We start from the raw sequence: 25,972 nt of genomic DNA on the forward strand, positions 1-25,972 counted from the left end.
TGTAGTACACGCCAGTATTTCATCCCTTTTCATGGCTAAATACTATTCCATCGTGTGAATATAGCACAGTTCGCTGCCCACTCATCCAGTTTGCACGGCTTCCGTCTTTCGCGAGTGTGAACAGTGCCGCTGTGAACATGCACGTGCAAGGGTTTACTGGAGTCTCGCATCCCAATTTCGGGGGGAATACACCCCTCTGTGCCTCATTCCTTTTTACACTGTCCCCATGCACGTAGTCAGGGGCGTCCAAAGTTCGTGACAAGGTGGGCTTCTTTACCTTCTTAAGCTAGTCACACAAACCCTCCACCACCGCCAGCACCAGCGCCCCCTGCCTGGCCACACCTGCCGTACCTCCTGAGGAACGGCTTTGAGGAAAGATTCAGTCTGCCCTCGAGCCATGTTATTAACCAAGACTGCGGGCATCCATCATGGCATCAGGGGAGCTCCTCTCTGACAGCCGTTCCCCGAGCAAGCAACTCCCTGTCCCACCCAGATAGAAAATTCCGTTTTGACTCATCAAGGCAGCCATTCTCACCCGGGGTGAGGGGGGTGCTCCGTGAATTCAGGGGGAGGCCTTTTGTGGCAGAGGAGAGCTGCGTTTGGGTATGTGGCTTTCACGTTCAAAAAGAACGTGCCTTTCACAAAGTCCCCACAGCCACAACATTCTCCTGCCTGCCCCCCTTGGAATCACCTTCAGATGCAATGAATGAACTTGACCGTTTGCCTACTTTCTTGACACTGGTCCAGGTGCTTTATCCACATGGCCCCCTAATGCCCTCTGAGGGAGTGTTGATATCGAGTGTCCATCTGATGAGGAAAGGGAGGCTCAGAGCAGGGAAGTGACTTACCCAAGGTCAGCCGGCTAGAAAGGGGGGAGGCTGAGATTCAAACCCACCACTGTCTGACTCCAAAAACAGCACTCAGAATCTCTAAAATCCCATGTGCATTCACACACATCCCATCCTTCCCTGGGGAGGGATCGTGCCCTCCCCACAGCCAGCTGAACAATGGCCCTGCCACCTTGCTGGGGTAGCTCTGGGGTCCCTTCACCTGCCCTGGCATGCACAGCAGCGGTTAATCTGTGCCTCGGTCCCAGAGAGACATCACTGGTTCAGGGTCGTTGCCATAGAAGACTAGAGTTTCGTGTTCTTCAGGGTCTTAACCTCTGTCCTGCCCCCCGAGGCTACCTTAATGTGTCCCCACTGGATGAGGCATGGACGGGTGTATTAGCCTGGGCTATCCAAGACCCTGAGACAGGGATTCAAGTGCAAGTGGTTTATTTGGGAGCTGATCCAAGGAAGCATCGGTTAGGGACAGCGAAAGGAAGAAAGTCGGAACAGGTGCATCGATGAGCGTCTTAGTGTTGTGGCTGCGATGACGAAGTACCAGAGACGAAGTGGCTTACAAGCAAGATTTCCTCTTCTCGCTGTCTGGAGGCTGGAAGTGCAAGATCAAGGTGCTGTCAGGATTGCTTTCTCCTGAGGCCTCTCTCGGTGGCTGTCTTCCTGCTGAAGCCTCACGTGGTCTTTTCTCTGTGCACGGGAACCCCGTCTCTTCCTCTTTTTTTTTTTTTAAATATAATGTATTGTCAAATTGGTTTCCACGCCACACCCAGTGCTCCTCCCAGCAGGTGCCCTCCTCAGTGCCCATCACCCCCCCTCCCCTCCCTCCCATCCCCCATCAACCCTCAGTTTGTTCTCAGTATTTAAGAGTCTCTTATGGGGGCGCCTGGGTGGCGCAGTCGGTTCAGCGTCCGACTTCAGCCAGGTCGCGATCTCGCGGTCCGTGAGTTCGAGCCCCGCGTCAGGATCTGGGCTGATGGCTCAGAGCCTGGAGCCTGTTTCAGATTCTGTCTCCCTCTCTCTCTGCCCCTCCCCCGTTCATGCTCTGTCTCTCTCTCTGTCCCAAAAATAAATAAACGTTGAAAAAAAATTAAAAAAAAAAAAAAAAAAAGAGTCTCTTATGGTTTGTCTCCCTCCCTCTCTGACCTCTTTTTTTTTTCCTTCCCCTCCCCCATGGTCTTCTGTTAAGCTTCTCAGGATCCACCTAAGAATAAAAACATATGGTATCTGTCTTTCTCTAGATAAGTTATTTCACTTAGCATCACACTCTCCAGTTCCATCCATGTTGCTACAAAAGGTCATATTTCATCCTTTCTCATTGCCAAGTAGTATTCCATTGTGTATCTAAACCACAATTTCTTTATCCACTCATCAGTTGATGGACATTTAGGCTCTTTCCATAATTTGGCTATTGTTGAGAGTGCTGCTATAAACATTGGGGTACAAGTGCCCTATGCATCAGCACTCCTGTATCCTTTGGGTAAATTCCTAGCAGTGCTGTTGCTGGGTCATAGGGTAGATCAATTTTTCATTTTTGAGGAACCTCCACACTGTTTTCCAGAGCGGCTGCACCAGTTTGCATTCCCACCAACAGTGCGAGAGGGTTCCCGTTTCTCCACATCCTCTCCAGCATCTATAGTCTCCTGACTGGTTCATTTTAGCCACTCTGACCGGCGTGAGGTCCTTCCTCTTCTTATAAGGACCTCAGTCCTATTGATTACGGCCCCACTCTTCTGATCACATTTAATCCTAATTACCTCCGTAAAGGCCTCATCTCCAAGTACAGTCACGTTGAGGATTCGGGCTTCAACATACGAATTTAGGAGGGGACGAAATTCAGTCCATAACAATGAGCTGGCTGTTATGGGCAACTGGGACTCCATCCTGCTGAGGTTCTCTGGGAGCCGGAGTAGGATACACCTGAAGCATCCCGCTTGAGGTCAAGGACACCTGGGTAGCCAACCACCAACTCTTTCCTGTCATGGTTGAAGGGCGCTCCTTGCGCATCAACCCCTCGCCACCTCCAGGCGGCCATGGCAGCAGACCAAACGTGTGCCCTTGGCCAGAGAAAGTCATCAGCAGGGAGTCACTGGGGGCCGCAGTACAAAGCCACCGACCGCTATGCCTGGGCATGGCAGGTATCCAGGGGACATCCACCACAGGGGACAGTGGACCATTCATTCTCCTTTTACCCACCCACCGCACAACCCTACCCAGCAGAGCCCACACTGAGCCCCACAAACCTCCTCAGTGTGAGAAGCTTCCACCCACTATGTGCCAGCCTGGCCTAGTCTGGGGCAGAGACAAGCCACGTTGCAAAGAGACGTCATGATGACCAATGCCATAATGAAGGAAGGTCAAGGGGCTAATGGGAGTATATATAAGTGACCCAACTAGCCTTTGAGATCGAGAAAAGGCCGATCAAGTGTCAGGCACTGTCCCCGGTAATGAGAAGTGAAAATCCCAAGAATAAGAAATTTACAAGAAGGGGCGCCTGGATGGCTCAGTCAATTGAGCGTCCGACTTCGGCTCAGGTCATGATCTCACGGTTCATGGGTTTGAGCGCCTTGTCAGGCCCTGTGCTGACAGCTCGGAGCCTGGAGCCTGCTTCGGATTCTGTGTCTCCCTCTGTCTCCGCCCCCCCCCCCCCATGCTCTGTCTCTGTCTCTCAAAAATAAATAAATGTTAAAAAAAAATTTTTTTTTTAAGAAAATCACAAGAATAACTATTAATCACTATTATTTTCAGGATCTTTTCAGTTTCAAGTAGCAGAAACAAAGCTATGCTGCACTGGTTTCAGGCACGGCTGTATCCAGGTGTCCAAACACTACCACCAGGCATCTGTCTTTCTCCAGCTGTCTGCAGAGGTAAGGAAGACCCCACCAGGGACTTCCAGACCCTCTGCCAACGGACTGTCTTGCTGCCTTTCTCTGCCTTCCCCTCAGCCAAGACATGGGCGTTCAGGTAGACCTGAGTTCGAATTTCATCTCCGCTCTTACTTGCCACATGACTTTGGGCAAGGAACTTCACCCCTCTGGGCCTCAGTTTTCACTTCTGTAAAATGGGGATAAAATCACCTCTTCCACGGGGCTTTGGGGAGAATTCAGTGACCTGAGCCTGGAAAACACATAGCCTAGTCATGGGCTCAGTAAATTCTGGCTCTCTCTTTCTCGCTCTCTGTTGGAAGGGCCATTAGAGACTCTCCAAGGCCTGGAGTGTCTTATTCCTGCGAAGTCATTAGAAGGGGGTCTCAGGAACTCAACAGACACCAACGCTGTCTGCAGAGCATGGAAATAACAAGTCCAGTCGACAGGTGCCCTTGGCCTTTCTCATGTGTGCAAACATGCCATTGAATTGACTAAGTCCAGGCGAGTATCAACCCCACAGCACATTCAGACGCGATCAGGCGCGTTCCGAGTGGTATGACCGTAGGCTCCCCCACACCACATTCAGAGTTACTTTCTTTCTCATCCTCGGGACCTGAAAGCGTACCCTTGACTTTGTGCAGCCCACAGTCTATTTTCCTTTAAGAAAGAGTCCGATGGGGCTGGCAAAGTTTGGGGCCCACTCATATCCCCCAACCTCTTCCTACACGGTGCCCAGAGCAAGACTTGGAACCAAGGAGGCTTTGGCCAAGGTCAAGGGAGACTTCCCTGCTTCTGCACCCTGAGCTCTGAGTTCTGCCTGTGCCTGCCTCAGGCTCTGCCTCTGCCCGGGGGCCTCTCCTTTATCTCCAGCATGTGTGTGCCCCGTGGGCACGCCTGTGTGCGCTGTGTCCTGCCTCCCCAAAGCTTCTTTGTCTTGGCTTCTTTGTCTTGTCTTGTCCAGACAACAGAGAAGGGGGGCAGAGGGTGTGTTGCTTCCATCCACCCCTTCTCGTTATCCATCTGCAAACAGACCCCCTCCAGACACCCCGCACCTGCTCCCCAGCCCTCCCGGCTGGCCGCCCCAGCAGATGCTGCAGCCGGCCAGCCCACGGCTGCTGCCAGAGAAAGGCACAGACCTCAGCCAGCCGCCTCCCCGCCCTCCTCTCCCTCCCCTCCCTTCCCTCCCGCCCATCTCTTTCCCTTTAAGGGCAGATGCTGGCAGAGCCAGACAAGCCCCATAGAAGACTTTACAAAGGACCCCCCCCATACACCTAAGGGGAGCCATGTCCCCTCACCCCCAGATCCAGTGCACCCCCAGCCCCATCAGTATATCCTCCTGAACATTCCACTAAGTCACGCTCACTCCACCCAACGCCACGGTGGTCTCCGCCCCCATCATCCCCTCCTGGGACATCCAGCTTCCACGGCAGGCTCCTCCAACCTGTCCCACTCGCCCCAGCCAGAAAACTCTTGAATGGAAAGCTGCCCTCACCACGTCCCTGTCCCTGCCCCACCGGTCTCAGGATGGGAAGCAAGATCTCCAGCTTTACCCGCAAGGCTGGCCCCTGCTGCTGCCCGCATTCCGCCCTCCCCAAGCTCCTCCTCCAGCCGCCCACCTCCCGACCCAGCCCTGCCCAGCCTCAGCGGTCACGGGAAGCCTTCCCGGACCTCCGGGCGAAAGTCGAGTCCATTAGCTACACACACTCCCTGACTGACCCCAGTTTGGGATTCTGTACCTTCATTTGCTTGTCTGTTGTACACACACACACACACACACACAGACACACACACACACACACACACTGCCCAACCAGCCTGTGAGATTGGCGTCACCAGGGCTTGGCATAGGGTCTGACACACAGGACGCCCCCGATGCATGCCTGTCCCAAGAGGAACTAAACCTTAAAGCTTAAAACACTGTGGTTCTGGCCACTCATTTCATAGACACCCAGGCAAGGAAAATGACTCACCCGGGGGCTCTGTTCCCAGTGTGGCCAAGCTGAGGGCGTAACTGCAGTGTCCCCGCAGCCCCCCCCCCCCCGCTTCTTCTGCCTTCCAAAGGTCACCTTCTCTTTCAGAAGCCAATCAAGCATTTCAAGTGCCCACCCTGAAATGGCCGCAGAAACGCAGTTCCCTTGTGGGGTCTCGTCTGCCTCTCGTGAGCGGTGATTGTGTCTTCACCTCTCGCACCTGTCACTTTGGGCACCTCTACCTGTTTCCTCCCCTTTCCCGTAGGCTGTGGCCCTCTCCCCAGACACAGATGCAGTCCTCACCCCACTCTGCTTGCTCCCCATAGCGGAAGCCACACAGAGGTCTTGGGGAAGACGCTAAGGAAGCTTGGAGCAAATAATAACACTTACTAAGCATCACAGGCTTCCAGGTTCTGGCCTGATGCTAGCCAGGGATTGATGCCATTGCCGGGTTACAGACAAGGAGACTGAGGCTAAAGAAACACAGCTAGAGGGCGTCTGAACCAAGATGCAGTCCCAACAGTCTACATCCGGATCCCAGCCTCCTAAAGCCCCCTCCCCACCCGGGTAGCATTACACCTTCCCAGGCTCTCGCAGTCCCCTTCCTGACCCGCAGCCCCTGTCCGATCCTCCCTGCCTCGGTGGCTCCTGTCTGTTCCAGACTTTCCCACCCCCGCGTGGCCATGCCGCAGCCAGTCTGCAGAACAGTACATTCTTTATTTATGAGATGCATCTTGGCTCTCTGCAAATCAGCTGGGAATGCCACGGGCGCCTGCAGACAGGAGGTGGGGGGTTCTGGAGGCCAGGAAGTCCTCCAGGAGGCAGGCAGGGGCTGGATCCCAGGCACCAGGCTCTGAAAGGGCCACCCAGTTGGCCTGCAGAGCACAGAGGGGGACTGGTGACCAGGTGATCTGTACTTTGGATCCCTGATGCATCCTGGCCTGCTATAAGCAAGCAGGGAAGAGCCCTGGGGTTGGGGTGGGGGGTGGAAAGGTGGGAAATAGGGTAGGCACTAATATTAACTGAGTGAGTGGCTCCTCAAACCCACATGAAACCCTACAAGGCAGAAATTCTTGTGTTCACTTTACAGGGGAGGAGACAGACGCTTGCCCGAGGTAAGCAAGCTCTTCCTGAATGCGTAACTTTGCTTTGTCTCCCTGCCCCACCCTCCCCCCAAAAGAGGGAGCTAAGGTGGTTTAGAAAGCTCAGCATAGCCAGAAAATTATATGTAAAATAAGATCGAAAAATGAGTCCTAGAGAAAGGAATATGGAATCAGGGATTAAGTTCCTCTTCCAAATACCTGACACACGATTCTATCCAGTGGCTACTCATCCAAGGGACTCTACATGGGTTTCTGAGCACCCTGGCAGCCTATGCAAAAAAAGAGAATGCAATTCGTTTTGTGAGTGTCCACGTTCTGCAGACCTGGCCGTGCCTGGTATCGAAAACAGAAACGGAACGTCAGGATCCCTGATCTAATATCAGATCCTCAATTTCCCAGAAACTGTCCCTTGCGCCCCGGTCTCCATTCCCTGCTCCAGGGACGAAAACCGCGGTCTTTGGACAGCGACTTGGAGCGTATGTTTCCCGCACGCTGCCACCAGGTGGCAGTGCGGCGCAGACCTTAGGAGGAGGGTTCTCGAAATGCGAGAACAGGTTCGCTCCCCCAGCAGCCTGGAGGACCGGAGGGGCCTGAGAAGGCAGCCTGGTGGGGGCAGGGCTTTTGGTTAAACCTCGAGGAAGAAATCAGGCTGCACTGCTTCTCCACGGGGAGGGGGGGGGGAGGCGGGGAGGTCCTCGGGGGAGGGGGGTTTGGAGAAGTCAAAACGTTCAGGATTTTTTCGAGTGTCGGTGACAGAAACCCACCCTCGAATGTCTTACACCAAAAAAAGAACAAGAACAAGAAAAGGCAGGGAGAGAGTGTGTTTCAGTCCGTGTGGTAAAAGGCCACATGAGATGCCTGCATAATAGGACAGACGGTTGGACTCATTCTCTCCATTTCTGACCCCCGCTCTCCCCCACACTGGCTTTGCTGTCAGTGTGGCTTTGCTGGCAAGTCCCAAGTTTACCTCCCAGAACTTACCAAGCCCGGCACAAAGGGAGCTTCCCTTTCCAGATGCTTCCAACAAAGTTCCAGAGCTGGCTCTTCCTGGCTCCAACTGGCTCAGGTGCCCACCCCTGGCCCAGTCCTGGTGACCATTGCTGACCGGACCTGGGTCACGTTCTGGCCTCTGCGATCCGAGTGGCCCGAGCCCATTCGATGCGTAAAGGAGAAGCAGTAATTCTCTAAACTGAACCCGGGGCTCCTCCCAGAAGCTTCTGAAGGCTCCTGAAGCGTGAAAGGCCGGCTGCCATCCCTGGGGGGAAGCTGTCACGACACACAGGCCTGCCTCCCCTAGCTCTGTTGCCCGAAGATTCACGGGCGCGCAACCCGGAGAGGAAGGGCCTTCCCACCTCAGGATATCTCGCCTCCGTTGATCTTGTAATTATGGTCCCTGTAAACAGAGGCCCAGGAAGCAGGGCTGCCCACGTGCGCCACCCCGCAGGCAGGTACAGGGCTCCGCCCCCCGGGGACCAGGTGGGGGGTCAGCCCACCCCTGGCGCCGGAAGCTCCGCCCCGATGGATGCGTGAGGGCCTGGCTCTGCGCCCAGATGCTTTTCTTCCGCAAAGGGCCGCGGCGTGGGCTGGGTCACTGTCACGGGCACTGCTTTGGTCCCTGTTAGTGACGAACAGGTGTTCCCTTCTCACAGGAGCGCAGGAACAAGCCTCTGTCTCCCCCCCGCCGTCCTCTCCCTTCTCCGCTCCGTTGCTCCCTCCTCCGGGAAACACACCCAGCGTGTGTGAGATCTTCAGCTTCTCACCCTAACCCCCCTCGAGGCCATCTCTTCCCTCTCTGGCTGACAGCTTCCACCCGAAGGGTTGTCGCAGCGTCTCTCCTCCCCGGGACGTGACTCCGTGAAAGGAGCGTGCAGACCAGAGAAAGCGCTGGACGGATGGAGCAGAGGGGGCAGAGAGGGCACGAGTGATGGGTGCGAAGGACCTTGTGTCAAGTGTCTCCCCCCCCCCCCAACCCTAGCGACGGCTCTCCCCTCTCCGCGGAGAGGCAAAGAGGCCTCCCGGAAGGTCACCTTGGCTGACAAACTCCAGGATTCGGACCTGGGCGCGTATTGTCACCCTCTGCCCCACGCTCGCTTCCGGGTGACGAAGCAAGAGGGAGCAGCGATGTGGGTGGTGTTTGCTGTGTGGCTCTGGACCAGCCCCCTCCCCTCCTCTCTGCGCCCAGAGGACGCCCGTTTGTATTCCGCTGTTCCAGACTCTGCGGTCCGTCCTGCCCGCTGACTGCGCTGCTCTGGACTATGGGTGCTCGGCACCTACCACCACCTCTGGCCAAATCGTGTCAATAATTCAAGTTCCCTTTGCCTTTATAACCTAAGAAAATTGGTCTCCTGGCAAGAGATGAAAAATAATTTCATGCTCTCTTTCCTCCCCTCCCAAGCTCACCCCTGACAAATTGTCTCATTAGTGCCTGTCACTCCAGCCGTCATCTCACATCTGGGGTACCATTTTTCTGGGCTTGGACTCCAGCTGGCTCTTCACAGGCCTGCCATCGAATTCTAATGAGCCTCCCCTATCCATTCATTCTTTCATTCATTCAGCAAATATGGTCTGCTTTGTCCCCCAGGAACCTAAGACTTTCCTATGATAGATTAGAAAGCTCCCAGTTATTCATACTAAAGTGTTAGGGGCTATACTTTCTCAACTCTATTAAGAGAGGACAGGAGCATTGCGACTTACTACTTATAAATGCCATCAGCTCTTAATCTTTCCCCCAAACCTTACACAGTCCACGGTAAACTCAATCCTGCTACAGGCTGGTTGGCTTTGGGGAAGTTGCTTGACCTCTCTGAGCCTATGACCCTCAAGATTCTGATGGGTTTTAAAGGAATAATAATGATGTCAAGGAGTTGCCGTGAGATTTCAATTTTATGACACGTGAAATGAACCAACATAGTATGTATCATCGATATTACCTTTATCATCATTATGAGGAAGGCGTGCCCAAGGCAGGGGACAAAGGCGGTGATGGGAGGTGTCAAAGGAAAAGGACAGAGAGGTAGAATAATGCCAACAGTTTCCAACTGTCACAGTGTCACCTACCTTACCTCGTACGTGTTCTGGGGATAGGCGCGTGTCATACATCATTTCACTTCTCACAAGCAAAGAGGTGGGTCTTGTGTGTTCCCAGTTAACAGAGGAGGAAACTGAGGCCACAACCTGGTAAGCCCAAGATGCAAACCCAGGCCGCTTCCCCAGAGGCTGGTAGTCAACCCACACCTGTCAGGGTCAGACAGCTGCCCCTCTATGGCGGGCACTGCTGTAGGGGTAGAGACCCCTGCATTCAGTGCCTTGCAGGGTTTCGGGGGCTCTGGGCGAGGACATATCTGGTTGGAAGATGGCGGCCAGGCCCAGCCCCCATCCCAGGCCTTAGCAAAGCCTCAGAATCTGAGACTGACTTCATTACCCTCTCTAAAATTCCCCCCCCCTCTCCTATGTCTTCCTTAATGCCTATTCCCTAGGACTGACCATGAGGCCACTTCCCGGACAGCACCCCTGCATCAACAGCAGCACCCAGTTCTTCTGCAGTCCATTTCCTAAAGCCTTGCTGAATGGCAGGACCCAAACCTGTCAACTAACTTATACTAGGTTGTGATTGACTATCGTGGCTAAGTTGAGCATTTCCCACCTGTGTTATTCAAGTCGCTCATCATGCAAGATGCTGTGCCAAAACAATAATAATAATAATAATAATAGTTGTGTGGTGGGGTGCCTGGGTGGTTTAGTCAGTTAAGCGTTCAACCCTTGATTTCTGCTTCAGTCATGATCTCACAGTTCGTGAGTTCGAGCCCTGTGCTGGGCTCTGTGCTGACAGCATGGAGCCTGCTTGGGATGCTCTCTCTCACCTCTCCCTCTGTCCCTCCCCACCTGCTCTCTCTGTCTCTCAAAAATAAATAAATAAACATTTAAAATAATAATAATAATTGTTGTGTGGTCAAATTAGTTTGGGAAAGTCTGAATACTCCATTCTCCCTTCCAGAGAGTCACAACGCACAATAAACTATCGCAGGCTTGGCGAAGGGCTGCAAAACAGACACCAGTGATGCCCATGCCTTTTCGACGTCATTTTTTTTTTTTTTTCAAGGAACAATGTAACAGCATCTGCCAAATGGTCTTTGACGACTCTTAACTGGAGGACTGTGGAGATATGGGGAGAACATCTGTGTCCCCCCAACTCAAATTGATATCCCTTAAAAGAAGGGATTTTTGTCTGTTTCCTTCCCTGTTTGATCCTTAGAACCTATAGTAGAGTTTGGTACATTGTAGATATTTGATACATGTTTGTTGAATGAATGAATGAATGAATGAGTGATATTGGCAGTTGGACAATATCAGCAAGTCTGTGTTCTAATCCCGGCTTTGCCTCTCACGCACTGTATGTCCTTGAGCAAGTCCCTATCCCTCCCGAAGTTTCCATTTCCCTGCAGGTAAAGAAAGGATGAGACGATGTGAGAAAGTAGTCCGGGTTCAATCTTCTGTGTGACCCTGTCCAGTTTTCCCAGCACCATTTGCTGAAGAGACTGTCCTTTTTCCATTGGATACTCTTTCCTGCTGCGTCAAAGATTAGCTGACCATACATCAGTGGGTCCATTTCTGGGTTCTCTATTCTGTTCATTGATCTATGTGTCTGTTTTTGTGCCCATACCATACTGTCTTGATGATTACAGCTTTGTAGTATAGCTTAAAGCCCGGAATTGTGATGTCTCCAGCTTTGGTCTTTTTCTTTTCTTTTTTTTTTTTTTAATTTTTTAAATGTCTAATTTTTTTTTGAGAGAGAGACAGAGTGTGAGCAGGGAGGGGCAGAGAGAGAGAGGGAGACACAGAATCCGAAGCAGGCTCCAGGTTCTGAGCCGTCAGCACAGAGCCTGATGCGGGGCTTGAACCTACAGACTGCGAAATCATGACCTGAGCCAAAGTCGGACGCATAACTGACTGAATCACCCAGGCGCCCCTTCGGTTTTCTTTTTCAAAATTATTTTGGCTATTTGGGGTCTTTTCTGGTCCTATACAAATTTTAGGATTGTTTGTTCTAGGTCTGTGAGAAATGCTGGTGAGGGATTATACATTCTCACGGGGGCAGTGACACCCCCAGGAAGGAGGTGAAAATGGTTCTTTGGGAGCAAACAAACAAAAACAACCTTAATTCTTTTTATATATAAAGCGCAGATACACATATAGGACATACACAGATACACATTATATTAAAATTCTGATATAGCTTTGTATTAAATTGTAATATAACTTGTGCCACAAATTTGTATTAAGTTGTAATATAAAATTGGATTAAAATTTCACGGTAGGGTGACAATCAGGAAAAGAATGCCTAAAAAAGACTTTTGGAGTGGGGGTAGGACAATAATGAAGAAAAGGTTGTGAAACACTAGATTTGATATAGAAGGTTCCTTCCAGGTCTGACAGTTTATGAACCTTTGACTCTAGGTGAAGGGGGCGGGGGGTTGGCGGGAAATATCTAAGGGAACAGGAAACAACAAGAACCCAAAGAACCTCAACTTGGGAATAAACCTGGTATTGTGGACTGAAATGCTTCCCCCCGGAATTCATACATTTGAGTCCCAACCCCAGGACCTCAGAAGTCACGGAATTCGGAGAAAAGGTCTTTAAAGAGGTGATTAAGTTGGGCCATTGAGGTGGAGTCCTAACCCAATAGGACTGGGTCCTTACAAAAAAAGGAAGGGACACGGGGGGCGCACGCACAGAGGAAAGGTGAGGACAGACAGGAAGCAGCCACCTGCGAGCCAAGGAAAGAGGCCTCACCAGAAACCACCTCTGATGGCACCTTGATCTTGGACATCAACCTCCAGGACAGCGAGAAATACTTATCCGTTGCTGAAGCTGCCAGTTTGCAGCGTTCTCTTCTGGCAAACAGCAAGCAAGATGCCCTTGGCATGTTTGAGGAAGACTCACTGGAGGGACAGGGGGTGAGACGGGCCATGGGAGAGGCAGGTGACGGCCAGCCGGTTAACTAGAAAGATGCTGTTGTGCTGTGTTGTGTTGTGTTTTGTGTTGTTTTGTGGGGAGGAGGAGAGGAGGGTTTTGAGCAAAGGAGTGACAAGGTCCATTTTCCTTCCTTTTTTTTTTTAATTTTTTTATCTTTATTTTTTAGAGACAGAGAGACAGAGAGAACGCAAGTTGGAAAGGGGCAGAGAGAGAGGGAGACACAGAATCTGAAACAGGCTCCAGGCTCTGGGCTGTCAGCACAGAGCCCGAGGCAGGGCTCGAACTCCGGAACCGTGAGATCATGAGCTGAGCCGAAGTCGGCCGCTTAACCGACTAAGCCCCCCAGGTGCCCCCCTCACCTCCCACTCTTAGCCACCTGGCATCACTCTCCGGGCCACATACTGGCGCCTCAGACCTGATGGCGGGTGTGAACGCTCTGGTTTTGACCTGGGACGTGAAACTCCGTGGGGTGGGTGGCGCGGGGTGGCTTGGACCCAGTGGGGATGGTAAGAAGTGATTGGATTCTGGTACAGTTTGCAAGGACAGCCTGCAGGATTTGCAATGGATTGGATTGGGGAGTGAGAAACAGACATGTTATGGATCCCAGCTGGAACCGCGGAGCTTCCGTTTTGATGAGCTGTTTGCAGTGCGCGTTTGGACGTCCACGCGGAGGTGCCCGGGAGGCAGTTGGACAGTCAGGGGTCAAGTTCAGACAAGAGGCGGTCGTAGAGATAAGCACCCAGGAGGGTCTTCGCCCCCCACCCATCTCCTATCACCTGCCCCAGAGTCGTTCTTACCCATCCCAGCCCGGCAGCCCACAGGCTCCCCCCACTCTCCCAGGACGTTGTAACCCATGGTGGGTTCATCTGAGAGTAAGGACTTCACGTGCCTTGTTTACCACTCCCCGGGGGGCCTGGCGCGCCGAGGGACCCCGACAAATGCTGGTCTGAAAGAACGGGACGACCCAACCAACGAGGGGTTAAGAATTACCCGAGAACAAATGTTCCGAAACACATCCCTCCCCTTCCTGAGCCGGATAATGTTATCTTTTCCAGCAGGCGGCTCGGACCCCACCCTGTCCGGTCTCTGTCCGACTGACTTACAGCAAAGGAAGACACTCCGGAAAAAAGAGCCAGACGGCTTATGACTGTTAAGGCAATCTACATAATAAAGAACCCAGGGGTGGGGAGAGAGCCGGAGAGGGCGCGGAAAGGGAGTTTGTTTCTTTGTTTCAGAGACCTCCCTTGGAGGGTAGAGGACTTTAGGGTAGTACGTGAGAAGGAACCGGGTAAAGACAAAAGGAATATGAGAAATGTCGCTAGGGGAGAGAACTGGCCCCCTTCACACGTGGCTTTAAAAAACACAAACGAAGGGGGCGCCTGGGTGGCTCAGTCACGTGATTTCAGCTCAGGTCAGGCTCTGCACTCGCTGGGCACGGAGCCTGCTTCGCATCCTCTGTCCCTCTGTTTGGCCCTCCCCCACTGGCTGGCCGTCCTGCTCACTCACGCGCTCTCTCTCTCTCTCTCTCTCAAAAATAAGTTAACATTAAAAACATAAAAAATAAAACACTTGTGTACTAGGAACAATTTAGCAGGAAGATAGCAATCATCAATGTAAGTTCACATACGGGTGCCTGGCTGGCTCTGTCGGTGCAGGATGTGACTCTTTGTCTCAGGGTTGTGAGTTCAAGCCCCACGTTGGATGAACAGATTAGTTTTAAGAAAACACACACACGCACACACACACGCACACACCTAATAACAGAGTATCAACGTTCTGGAAAAAAGAAAAAAAATCAAGAAACAAAAATGGATAAAACTAAAGGGAGAAACAGATAAATCCAGGTTATAGTAGGAGATATTAACAACCCTCTCTCAGTGATTGATAAAAATCTGAGTTAAAAAAAATCAGCAAAGTGGCGCCTGGGTGGCTCAGTCAGGTAACTGTCTGACTCGGGCTCAGGTCACGATCTCGAGGTTTGTGAGTTCGAGCTCCTCATCGGGCTCTGTGCTGACAGCTCAGAGCTTGGAGCCTGCTTCAGATTCTGTGTCTCGCTCTCTTGCTGTCCTTCCCCTGCTCGTGCTCTGCCTCTCTATCTCTCTCTCTCAAAAATAAGCATTAAATTTTTTTTTTTTTTTTTTTTTTTTAAATTTTTTTTTTCAACGTTTATTTATTTTTGGGACAGAGAGAGACAGAGCATGAACGGGGGAGGGGCAGAGAGAGAGGGAGACACAGAATCGGAAACAGGCTCCAGGCTCTGAGCCATCAGCCCAGAGCCCGACGCGGGGCTCGAACTCACGGACCGCGAGATCATGACCTGGCTGAAGTCGGACGCTCAACCGACTGCGCCACCCAGGCGCCCCAGCATTAAATTTTTTTAAAAAATAAAATAAAATCAGCAAAAATGTACAAAAATCTAACCCGCATTTGCCAAAAACACTAACCAACCTCAGCTTGACCTAATCGACACTGACAGAACGCTATACCCAACAACTGCAAACTTTAAACAATTTTCAAGTATACATCCAAGTTTATCCAAAACAGACCATTTGCTGGACGATAAAATAAGTCTGGATTCATTTTAGAGTCTTGCAATCTTACATTGTTCCAATTTTAGTATGTGTACTGCCAAAGTGAGCATGAGTGTTGAAATCTCATACACTGTATTCTCTGACCACAGGGACTTGATAACAGAGCAATAACAATAAAATATCTAGAAAATCCCAAAGGGATAACATGCCTTTATTAAAGGCATGTTCTTTATTAAAGAACCCATGGGTCAAAGAAGAAATCACAAGGGAAAACAGAAAATACCCTACTGAATGATAATGGAGACACGTCCAATTCAAATCTGGGGGGAGCATCCAAAGCTGTGCTCATAGGGAAATTGATAGCTCTAAATGAATATATGGGGAGGGGGGTGGGGAACAGGGCCCAAAATTAATGACCCAAGAGACTACCCTTAAAAGCTACAGATGTGGGGGGGCGCCTGGGTGGCACAGTCGGTTAAGCGTCCGACTTCAGCCAGGTCACGATCTCGCGGTCCGTGAGTTCGAGCCCCGCATCGGGCTCTGGGCTGATGGCTCAGAGCCTGGAGCCTGTTTCCGATTCTGTGTCTCCCTCTCTCTCTGCCCCTCCCCCGTTCATGCTCTGTCTCTCTCTGTCCCAAAAATAAATAAACGTTGAAAAAAAAAAAATTAAAAAAAAAAAAAGCTACAGATGTGGGGCCACCTGGGTGGCTCCGTCAGTTGAGGGTCTGACTTCAGCTAAGGTCATGATCTCTCTGTTCCCGAGTTCAAGCCCCGCGTTGGGCTCTGCGCTGACAGCTCAGAGCCTGGAGCCTGCTTGGCTTCTGTGTCACCCTCTCTGTTTCTGCCCTTCCCCTGCTCACACTCTGTGTCTCTCTCAAAAATAAATAGACATTAAAAAAAAAAAAAAAAAGAAGAAGCTACAGATGTGGAGAATAAAGTAAACCCAAAGTAAATAGAAGCAAGGAAATACTGAAGAGAAGAGTAAAGCTGAATGAAGGAAGACGCAGGCAAATGATCAAGCACACCAACCAAGCAAAAGACCGGTTCTTTGAAAGAATTAATAACGTCGGAAAGCACAAGCTAACACTAGACCTTCTTTTTTATTACTTTTTGTTTCTCGTGCTGACTGTTCATGAACTGGCTCACATGGGTGCTGGGCTCACACGGGGCACAGGGGGAGGCAGAGGAGAGGGCACGGAAGGACCGCCACAGCTCCTCCGTCCAGACAAGCACGCGTTGGCTCCTCAGCGCCGGTCCCCCCCTGCTCACTGCTGGATCCTGCGGACGCTTTGCACCTGGAAGGTCTGGGCGTGCGAGCCCCACTCTCGGAAATGCTTGTAGTCGCCCGAGTGGTGATCACACTCCAGCACATACTGAAAGCCTCGGTAGCCGGGAAACTGGGAGCAAACCCAGCTGGGAAAGGGAAGAGGCAGACGGTTACCCTAGAGAGGCATCAGCGAGGTAAGCACACGGGGGACCCGGGGACTCGCTACAGACACATTTCAGCCCTCCTGGCCTCCCTTCAGTGCCTGGAATGTGCCCTGCTCCCCCCACTACTGGGCCTTTGATCATGCTGTTCCCTCTGCCAAGAACGCCATTCCAGCCATTCTTTGCCTGGCCCCCCGCCAAGTTGTATTTATCCTCTGGGTCTCAGCTTGTTCTGAGGACTTGCTCTCCAAATCAGGCCACAGTCCCTTATGGGTCCTGGGTAGTTCTTGTATAATTAGACAATTATCAGATTATTTGTAAAATGTCAGCCTCCTCCACCAGCAGGTGAGCTCCTAGGTGTAGGGGTGTGTGTGCCTTGTTCATTGGGATTTCTGATTCCTAGTGCAATGCCCAGCAGAGAGGAGGGGCTGATAACTATGGAGGGAGGGAAGGAAGGAAGGAAGGAAGGAAGGAAGGAAGGAAGGAAGGAAGGAGAAAGGGGGGGAATCCTATTCCTTTCCCTCCTTCCTTAGCCAGAAGCCCTTCCAAGGAAACGGGCTACGTTGTTTCAATTCATCGACCCCTACATTGTTCAGGACCGGTCAGGACTCGGTGTCTCACTTTCTGAGCTTCTCTTTCTTCTTTGGCAAGAGAGAAGTGGACCCAAGAACCACAAGAGGTTCATCCCACTCACAACAAGATCCTCTGACGGTTTCTGAGAAAACTTAAAACCAAAAACCAAAACCAAACAAACAAAAGCCCTCCCACCTTCACCCCTGCCAAGAGCCAAAGGATGCCTAGAAGGGGGCGGTATCGTCCTCCCCAAGTGAAGACCTCACATGTCAGGCCTCACCTGCCAGCCCCTGCGGGAAAGGGTGGGAAGGGTCAGTCCGTCCTGGGCTAGATTTGATCACCCAGCTGCTGCTGACATGGAACACGGTGCTTGAGCCACACCGTTTTCTTTATGGCTGGACATCCCTTCTCTCCTCTTCTGGGGAGAGAACCCCGCCACCCTACGCTACCTCCCAGTCAACGTGGGAAAATGCTCATATGGTGAAGAGCATGTGACCGTTCCTAGCCAGTTAGACCACCCCCTTCCTGCAGCATGACAATTGGTTCAGAGTCGAGCACATGACCCAAATCGGCCCAATGAGAGCCTTTCTGAGAACGTTGGGTGGGATCACTGAAAAGAGGCGCCCTTCCTGGGGCGGGCTGGGGTAAGAAGCTTCACTGTTGTCTTTGCATGGGGAGAGCTTGCCTGAGATTATAGCCCCAGTGAGACAGACAGAACAGGAAAGAGAGAGCCCTGCTGTAGCACCTGGACCAAGCCATGCCTGAAGCTAGTTACAAGGGTCAATAAATATCCTTTGGGAATAATGTCAGGTTGATACGGGAATCTGCCACTTGCAACCCCACAAATTCTGCCTGATACCTCCCTGTGCCTGAGTGTCCTCCTCCGGATTGTGAGCGTCACAGCCCCAAAGTCCCCAGCACACAGTTTTCACAAGAGGTGTCCCTGTCCCACCCAACAGCCTCTCCTTCCCCACCAGGCAGAGCCTTGGATTCACTTACGCCCCCGAGTGGACATGGAAGGAGCCCACTTCATTGCCATCCCAGCCCATGGCCTGGAGGGAGGGGTAGTCATCACTCAGCTCGCCTTTCCTGCCCAGAAAGTTCTCTTGCTCGAAGATGGTCAGCCTCGAGTCACGATGGTTCTGTAGGCAAAGGAAATTGTCAGGCCACCAGACACCCAGCTGAGAACCAAGGAGCCCCTGCTAAGCCCCTGCCCTTGACCCCCACCCTCATCAGCCTTCCTTGCAAACTTTTTGGAAGGGCAGTAAGGCAGCAAGCACCAGAAACCTTACAAGGGTATAGCATGTGCCTTTCCAGAAATGTACACAAAGAAAAAGAAAGGAAGGAAAGGAGGAAGGGAGGAAGGAAGGAAAGAAAGAAAGAAAGAAAGAAAGAAAGAAAGAGATGGAGGGAGGAAAGGAAAGGAAAGAAAGAAAGAAAGAAAGAAAGAAAGAAAGAAAGAAAGAGATGGAGGGAGGAAAGGAAAGAAAGAGAGAAAGAAAGAAAGAAAGAAAGAAAGAAAGAGATGGAGGGAGGAAAGGAAAAGAGAAAGAAAGAAAGAAAGAAAGAAAGAAAGAAAGAGAAAGGAAGGAAGAGATGGAGGGAGGAAAGGAAAGGAAAAGAAAGAAAGAAAGAAAGAAAGAAAGATGGAGGGAGGAAAGGAAAAGAAAGAAAGAAAGAAAGAAAAAGAGAAATGGAGGGAGGAAGGAAAGGAAAAGAAAGAAAGAAAGAAAGAAAGAAAGAAAGAAAGAAAGAAAGAAAGAAAGAAATGGAGAGAGGAAAGGAAAAGAAAAGAAAGAAAGAAAGAAAGAAAGAAAGAGAAAGGAAGAAAGAGAGAGAGATAGGAGGAAAGGAAAAGGAAAGAAAGAAAGAAAGAAAGAAAGAAAGAAAGAAAGAAAAAGAAATGGAGGGAGGAAAGGAAAAGAAAGAGAAAGAAAGAAAGAAAGAAAGAAAGAAAGAAAGAAAGAAAGAAAGAGACGGAGGGAGGAAAGGAAAGGAAAAGAAAGAAAGAAAGAAAGAAAGAAAGAAAGAGAGGGAGGAAGGAAAGGAAAAGGAATAGAAAAAGAAAGAAAGAAAGAAAGAAAGAAAGAAAGAAAGAAAGAAAGAAAGAAAGAAAGAAAGAGGAAGGAAAGGAAAGGAAAGGAAAGGAAAGGAAAGGAAAGGAAAGGAAAGGAAAGGAAAGGAAAAGAAGAGAGAAAAAGAAGGATCAACCTGAACATCCCACTAGGGGATCCGGTGGTAGACGGAGGTAAGAAGAGGACTGTTGAGATCTGGGTTCAAATCCTGACTCTCCATGTACCAGCTTGGACATGTCACACAACGTTTCTCCCCTTTTGCCGTACCCCTAAAATGAAGCTAACCTCCTCTCCTCGTCAGGTTCGTTTGGAGGGCAAAATGAAATCGGAAGCTGTAAACTGTGTGGAATCAGGGATAGCATCTGCCACAGTCCACCATGGGTCCCTATGTCGGCACAGCGCCTGGGCCATTGTGGAATAAATACATGAGCAAATGAGTTTACTCACACCCTGAGACACTAGGGAGCCATGAACAGCGATGCTGTCAAAGAGATTTCATCACCCAGGAGGATGACTGTGATGTATTTGCCCAGGGAGAAAAGCTGGCTTCCAAGCCTGACGTTCGTTGTGATACCATCTTTATAACAAAGTTACGAGTGGGCCTAGATACAGAGATATAGACGATATAGGCGTATAGATGCAGACACAGATGTCAGTATCGATTGGGACAGGCAGAATCTGCGGGTAACAAACAAGACGCAAGGAAGTCTCCAGCACCTTTACGACCGGGCTTCTGTCTCAGAGGTGTGGAGATGAGAGACTTTTCTTACTCTGCCATATCAGGTGTTTTCCTGAACTCTGGATGATCAATGATTTTTAAATTAATAAAAGTTGCCTTTGGAGAAAAACAATACACCTTTTCGAGCTTCGGCTGTTTCGTCTGTAACGTGGGGATAACGGTGCCCACCTCCACCCCCGACTCCATAAACAGTAGCTAAAGCATACAGTCGGGAACACTGGTAAGGAATCAGGAGCAAGAAATAGAACCTTCCCCCCCGTCTTATCTGCCAGTATCCCCGAGTCATGAAAAGAGGGGCACCAAACACGCAGGGGCTCAAATCTTAACCAAAGTCGCCAAGGGCACAACGTTTGCACCTGCCTCTGTCCAGATGTTACCCATTCTTCTTCCCCACGAAATGGCCCCACTTCCAGATGAAGAAACAGAGGCTCAGAGAAGGGAGGGAAGCCATGTCACACGGAAGCGACAGGAAGATGGGGGTGCCTGGGTGGCTCAGTGGGTTAAGCGTCCAATTTTGGCTCAGGTCATGATCTCACAGTCAGTGAGTTTGAGCCCCGTGTTGGGTTCTGTGCTGACAGCTCGGAGCCTGGAGCCTGCTTCGGATTCGGTGTCTCCCTCTCTTTCTGCCCCTCTCCCCCTTCTGCTCTCTCTCTGTCTCTCTCTCTCTCTCTCTCTCTCAAAAATAAATAAACGTTAAAAAAAGTTTTTTAAGTGACAAGAGGATGTGAACTCTGGCATATTCTGTTCCCAAGTCCCCACTGGGACGAGGTGGTGGCGGGACTCACAGCGCAGGTCACCGGTCGGAAGGAGGTGAGCCTGTCGGCTGGGTAGGCAGTGTTGCCGCTCCAGGCATCCCAGGACGGGTACTCGCCCCGCTCCAGCACATACTGCTGCCCTTGGAAGCCAGCGTGCTCGTAGCCTACCCACCTGCAGACAGAGGGCAGAGAGAGCAGGAGGTAAGAGACCATTCGCCCCAAGTGCAAGATCAGTGGTTATCATTTAGGCGCATTGAACAACGTCTAGAGGCATTTTTAGTTGTCACGCTGGGAGGAGGGAGGAGAGGGTGTCTGCAGGTAGAGGCTAGACATGCTGACACATCCCGAACGCAGAGGACAGCCCCCATAACACAAGTATCCGGCTCCGGACACCCACTGTGCTCAGGTGAAGAAACCTAGTCCAGACCCTGCAGTCCGCTGCCTTGCTGTGTGTCCCTCGGGTGGGGGAACTGCTCTGTGCCGGTGCCTGACCATCTTGCATGCGGTCCTCTGGGCCGTGGAGACACGGCTTGGTCACAGGCTGACCTAAGCCTTGGTGGGATTCCTTGTGATCCTCCAGGAACGCGGGGAGACAGGCAGTCTTGTGAGGAGCGGCCAAGGACCATTCCCACCCACTTCCCTTTCTTGAGAAGGCTTCCATGAGACGATTACTCTCGGGGTCCCTTGAGACATGGGACTGTCCACCGCCCTCCACCCTGCAGGGTCTAGCAGCGAGCCCCAGCCGAAGCGTGGAGCGGCTCCCCAACAGCGGGGCGCCCACCGCACTTGCTGTCGCCCAGCCCCTTCTGGCGTCATCCTGTGGGACCTGAGACGCGGCTGCCACCATGATGCCCTTGCTTTCGCTGTCTGCCTAAGAAACAAGCTGTCGCATGTAAGTAATGAACCTGAGGTTATTGTCTCCTCCCTGGCAAAGCCTAGCGGTTTGCTGGACACAGCCCTGGACAGGTCGCTGCTCCCATCTGACCCTCAGTTCCCCATCTGTGCAGAGCAGAAGCTACAAGAGTGTTTCCCCGGGTGTGAGGTGCATAAATACCACCCCAGATGACCTCCGTGGCACTCACAGGCATAGTCTAAAGTGACTCCGAATCACTAAGAACCTTGTTCTCCTTTCAAGCTACTTCCCAGACTTTTAGAAACTTCCATCTACTCTCATAGCCACTAGCCCCATGTAGCTAATTAAATTCACACTTCTATTAAGTTAAATTAAAATTTTGGTTTTGGGGACGCCTGGGTGGCTCAGTCGGTTAAGGGTCTGACTTCAGCTCAGGTCACGATCTCACGGTCCGTGGGTTTGAGCCCCGCGTCAGGCTCTGTACTGACAGCTCAGAGCCTGGAGCCTGCTTCAGATTCTGTGTCTCCCTCTCTCTCTGCCCCTCCCCCGTCGCACCCTGTCTCTCAAAAATGAATAAATGTTAAAAAATTTTTTCAGTCCTTTAGTCTCACTGGCTCCAGATAAGTTCCCAATGGCCATACGTGGCTTTCAATTTACACAAAAGAGGAACGTTTCAGACCCAACACTTGGTTCGAAGGATCTGCCCCTACAGGGCTGCCTCATCCAGTGGGCAGGCTCTGCATGAAAGTTGCCTTCTGCATTTGGGCAGTGCACAACCTGCTTAACCTTATACCACTCCCCAGCACTTCAAACCCAAGGAAGGCACACCGGTACCGTTAGAGTCTGGGAAGTTAGGGCCTAGAACACCCCTTTCTAGATCCCTTCCTGTCCGCCCCCATCCCAACTCAGATCCGCCCCCGCCACCCCCAGCCCAGACTCACGCTCCGCTCAGCACTTTCAAAGATCGCACAGTCTCAAAGCCAAGCTCCAGCACACTGGGGCACTCTGCCGTAAACTCATGCCTCCGGCCCTGGAAGCCCTCTTCATCCCACACCACGATCTGTGACAGAGGGAAAAGGTGAAGACCAGCCTCAATCAGAGTCCGCTGGGGGGTGAGGGACGAGGACCTCACCCCAGGACTAGGGGGCGGGGGCGGGGCAGGGATCGCAACCTCAGATGTCTCCGGGAGCCAGGTGGGTGAAGAGGGCGAGGGCCGCACCCTGGAAAGCGCAGACCCCGCCAAGGGGTGGTCTCAGCTCAGGGCCACCTATTGTTTGCCACCTGGAGATGCCGGCCAGATTTTCCAGTGTCTCAAGACCATCACTATATCTGGACTCTTCTGTGGACCCTCTAGGTTTTTAAAGGCTGATTTGGAAACAAACGCATTTTAACACAGAGGAGGCCGAAGAACCCGTAACGGTTAAATCTGGGGGCCAGAAGACCCAAGTGCAAATCGAGACCCCTGTGTGTAACCTTGGGCCAGCCCGTTCCCCTCTTTGGGCCTTGATTGCATGCTCTACAAAATGGGCTCTCATAACATGGCCCCAGCGTGAGGTGAGGATTCAGGGGAGGAGGACCGAGGGGGTCGCCCATCTCTGCGGCCCCATCCCCACTCCTCAGACAGCACCCCGTGGGTCTGCCTACCTTCCAATGTCCTGTGGTTTTGGTGCACTGCAGGGTCATGTTGCCAGCTTCCTAGGCAAGAGAAGAAGATGATAAGCTTCTGGCCCGCCCCTCCGCTGTCCCTCTGGATGCCAAAGTCTCGTTTGGGCAGGGTCGGGAGCCAGATGGCGTCCAGATGCGACGGGGCCCTCTCCTCTTGCCATCTGTGACTAACATCATCTCCCTTACTTCCATTCTACACACCATCTCACAACTCACCGTTCCGGGTCCCATTGCCTCTGAGCCCTGCTCGGTATTAATTTATCCGCTCACTATGGGAAATTCTCCGCGGCTGCCAGTGGGATGCATCACTCTAGCAAATGCCAGCGTGCTAAGTTTGAGAGAGCCCCCTCCCCGCAAGAGGACACCTGACCCAAAGAGGCGACTCTCACGGTGGCCATTGAGGCAACGGGACTGTAGGAATAATTCTGCTTTTAAATGAAGGTAGTAGGTATTGGCCTTGATGTCTGGGGCCTGACCTTGGTTAAGGTGAGGATGACCTTCGGCATGGCACAGTGACATCCCCAGGATGGGAGACCTGGCCTCCCCACCTCCCACAGTGCTCGCTCGGAACGTGGATCCCACCCTTTCTCCAAGCCTGGGACTTACCAAGACGGACCCAGAGAATATGCCAGAACATGCGGGGACCAGCCCAGGTCAGGCTCTTATAGGCAGGGAGGGGAGAGGGCCCCTGGGAGACAAAGCTCGGACTCAGCATGTGAGCCACCGAAACAAAAGCCAGTCCTGGCTGAAGTCCCAACTGAGAGGTGTCAGCAGCGTTGCCTACAGCTGGAAGGGAGAGGGTCAGGTGGCCTCCCTCAGGGATCAGCCGTGAAGAAGAGAAGAAGGGGAAGTTCTACCTTAATCAGCTCCATGAGACTCCTGATTGGAGCAGGAGAATGAGCACTGGACAAGGAGTCCAAAACCCTCACCCTTCCTAGCCGTGTGACCTGGGGCAGGTCATTTCGCCTCAATTTCTGCCTATAAAATGGGACAAGAATAAACTATATCACGGGGTTGTTGTGAGGTTATGTAACATGCCTACCACAGGGAAAACGTTCATCAAATGTCTGTACGTTTCCTCCTCCCCCACCCCCTCCTCTTCCAGTAGGGGTAATCAGGGAAGGCTTCATGTCAGAGGTGGCATTTAGCAAGACTCTGAAGGCAGACACGAGACTCTGAAGGGCGAGGAGGATGTATACAAAGTGAGCTCCAGGGAATGCTTTTTCTAAGCAAAAGTGTAGAGGTGGGAACTTGGGAGCATATGTGCGAGGAAGAGCCAGTAGCCCAATTGAGCTGGAGTTCCAGGACCCTGAAAGAGGGAGCCCGGCACGAAAGGCAGGCAGGGGCCAAGATCTCCAGGACCCACAGAGTTCCAAGAGGAGTCCAGATGGTTCTGTAGGCAGAATAAAGGAGCTGGTGGGTGTGAACGCTGCTGTGCAAATAAACCTGTCAGATATCCTGGCGGGGGGTAAGATTTGCTTTGGGTAACCCGTCCCACACTCCCACCCTCCGAGGGCTGACCCAAGAGGGGCCACTGACAGCGGAGAACGAGTGTGGCTGGAAACCAGATCGCTCTGGGTGAAATCCAGCCCTGCCTCTTAACATCTGGGTGACCTGGAGGATGTCTGATCTCAAGTTCATGGCCTACAAAATGGCAACATTAGCTCCCTCCAGGGCTGGTTAGAGGCAGCCTTATCAAATGTATGACTCTGATGAAGGGCTATCACGAAAGATAAAAGGCCAGGGACGCAACCTCTGCGGCCAAGCAGCCTGGGTCCGCACCTCCCTTTACGGGCTGGAAAACTTGAGCGTGTGGCTTAATCTCTCAGAGCCTCAGTTTCCCCGTGTACAAAATGGGTATGAAGAATAAATTGGGCTCAGCCTAAGAGATAGGGGTAATGTGCAGATAAATGTGATTACCCACGAACAACACTTACCTCTCCTGAACTGAAACACAGAAAGCGTTATGCACCTCGTCACTGTCATTATCATTGCTAATAATAAAGGTGATTACTATGAAGATACCTATACCCCCGTGTTTATTGCAGTGTTATTCACAACAGCCAACACGTGGGGGAAACCCAAGTGTCCACCAACGGATGAACGGATCAAGATGTGGTGTACAAACATGGGTATGACTTAGCCATGAGAAAGAAGAAAGTTCCGCCATTTGCAATAGACAGAGAAAGACAAATACCGTATGATATCACTTATATAACATGAGATCTGCCAAAAAAAAAAACAAAAAAAACCCTCATAGAAACAGAGAGTAAAGTGGTGTTCCAGGGCTTGGCTGGTGGGGGACACGGGGAGATGTTGTTCAAAGGGGGCAACCCCCCCTTGTAAGATTAAGAAGTCTGGGGACCTAGCATGGTGATTGCACCTAATGATATCCTATCACATACTTGGACGTTGCTAAGAGAGTAGATCCTACCTGTTCTCAAGCACAAACAAAACAAAACAAAACAAAACAGCAACACACGCCTGTGCATCAAATCAATACACTGTGCACCTTATACTTACACAAAGTTATGTGTCAATTACAGCTCAATAAAGCTGCAAAAATGACTTCCTATTAAATAATTCTTCATGGGGGGG

The 25,972-nt window shown here is 51.5% G+C and overlaps 1 protein-coding gene and 1 long non-coding RNA gene across 3 annotated transcripts in view; both read right to left on the reverse strand.

The window, feature by feature from the left end:
- The window catches only part of LOC123587444, a 29,666-nt gene extending 21,467 nt beyond the window's left edge, over positions 1 to 8,199 (reverse strand). Inside the window, exon 1 of the long non-coding RNA XR_006707314.1 lies at positions 7,764 to 8,199. This is a non-coding gene — a long non-coding RNA (uncharacterized LOC123587444). The remainder of the gene's footprint in view (positions 1 to 7,763) is intronic.
- An 8,168-nt stretch (positions 8,200 to 16,367) lies between these two features.
- CRYBA4 (crystallin beta A4) lies at positions 16,368 to 24,038 on the reverse strand. Of its 2 annotated transcripts, none has more exons than XM_045458110.1 (6): positions 23,981 to 24,038; positions 23,354 to 23,404; positions 22,651 to 22,769; positions 20,887 to 21,028; positions 18,287 to 18,429; positions 16,368 to 16,699 (listed from the first exon to the last, which is right to left on the reverse strand). In XM_045458110.1, exons 2-6 carry the CDS (start codon positions 23,390 to 23,392, stop codon positions 16,552 to 16,554), a joined length of 591 nt encoding a protein of 196 aa, XP_045314066.1. In that variant the 5' UTR covers positions 23,393 to 23,404; positions 23,981 to 24,038; the 3' UTR covers positions 16,368 to 16,551. The 2 variants fall into 2 exon arrangements, with proteins under 2 accessions (XP_045314066.1, XP_045314065.1); XM_045458109.1 differs by having other exon boundaries at positions 23,354 to 23,400; positions 23,981 to 24,017.
- Between the last annotated feature and the right edge of the window lie 1,934 nt (positions 24,039 to 25,972).

Source organism: Leopardus geoffroyi, chromosome D3 (genome assembly GCF_018350155.1).
Source record: "Leopardus geoffroyi isolate Oge1 chromosome D3, O.geoffroyi_Oge1_pat1.0, whole genome shotgun sequence".
NCBI lineage: Eukaryota > Metazoa > Chordata > Mammalia > Carnivora > Felidae > Leopardus > Leopardus geoffroyi.

Excerpts from the sequence above, each read along its gene's own strand:
- CRYBA4 (XM_045458109.1), bottom strand. The coding sequence starts at position 24,011 with ATGTTCTGGCATATTCTCTGGGTCCGTCTTG. Across the intron at positions 21,029-22,650 it reads TTGAAAGTGCTGAGCGGAGC|GTGGGTAGGCTACGAGCACG; the intron begins GTGAGTCTGGGC and ends CTCTGTCTGCAG. Across the intron at positions 16,700-18,286 it reads TTCCATGTCCACTCGGGGGC|CTGGGTTTGCTCCCAGTTTC; the intron begins GTAAGTGAATCC and ends TCCCTTTCCCAG.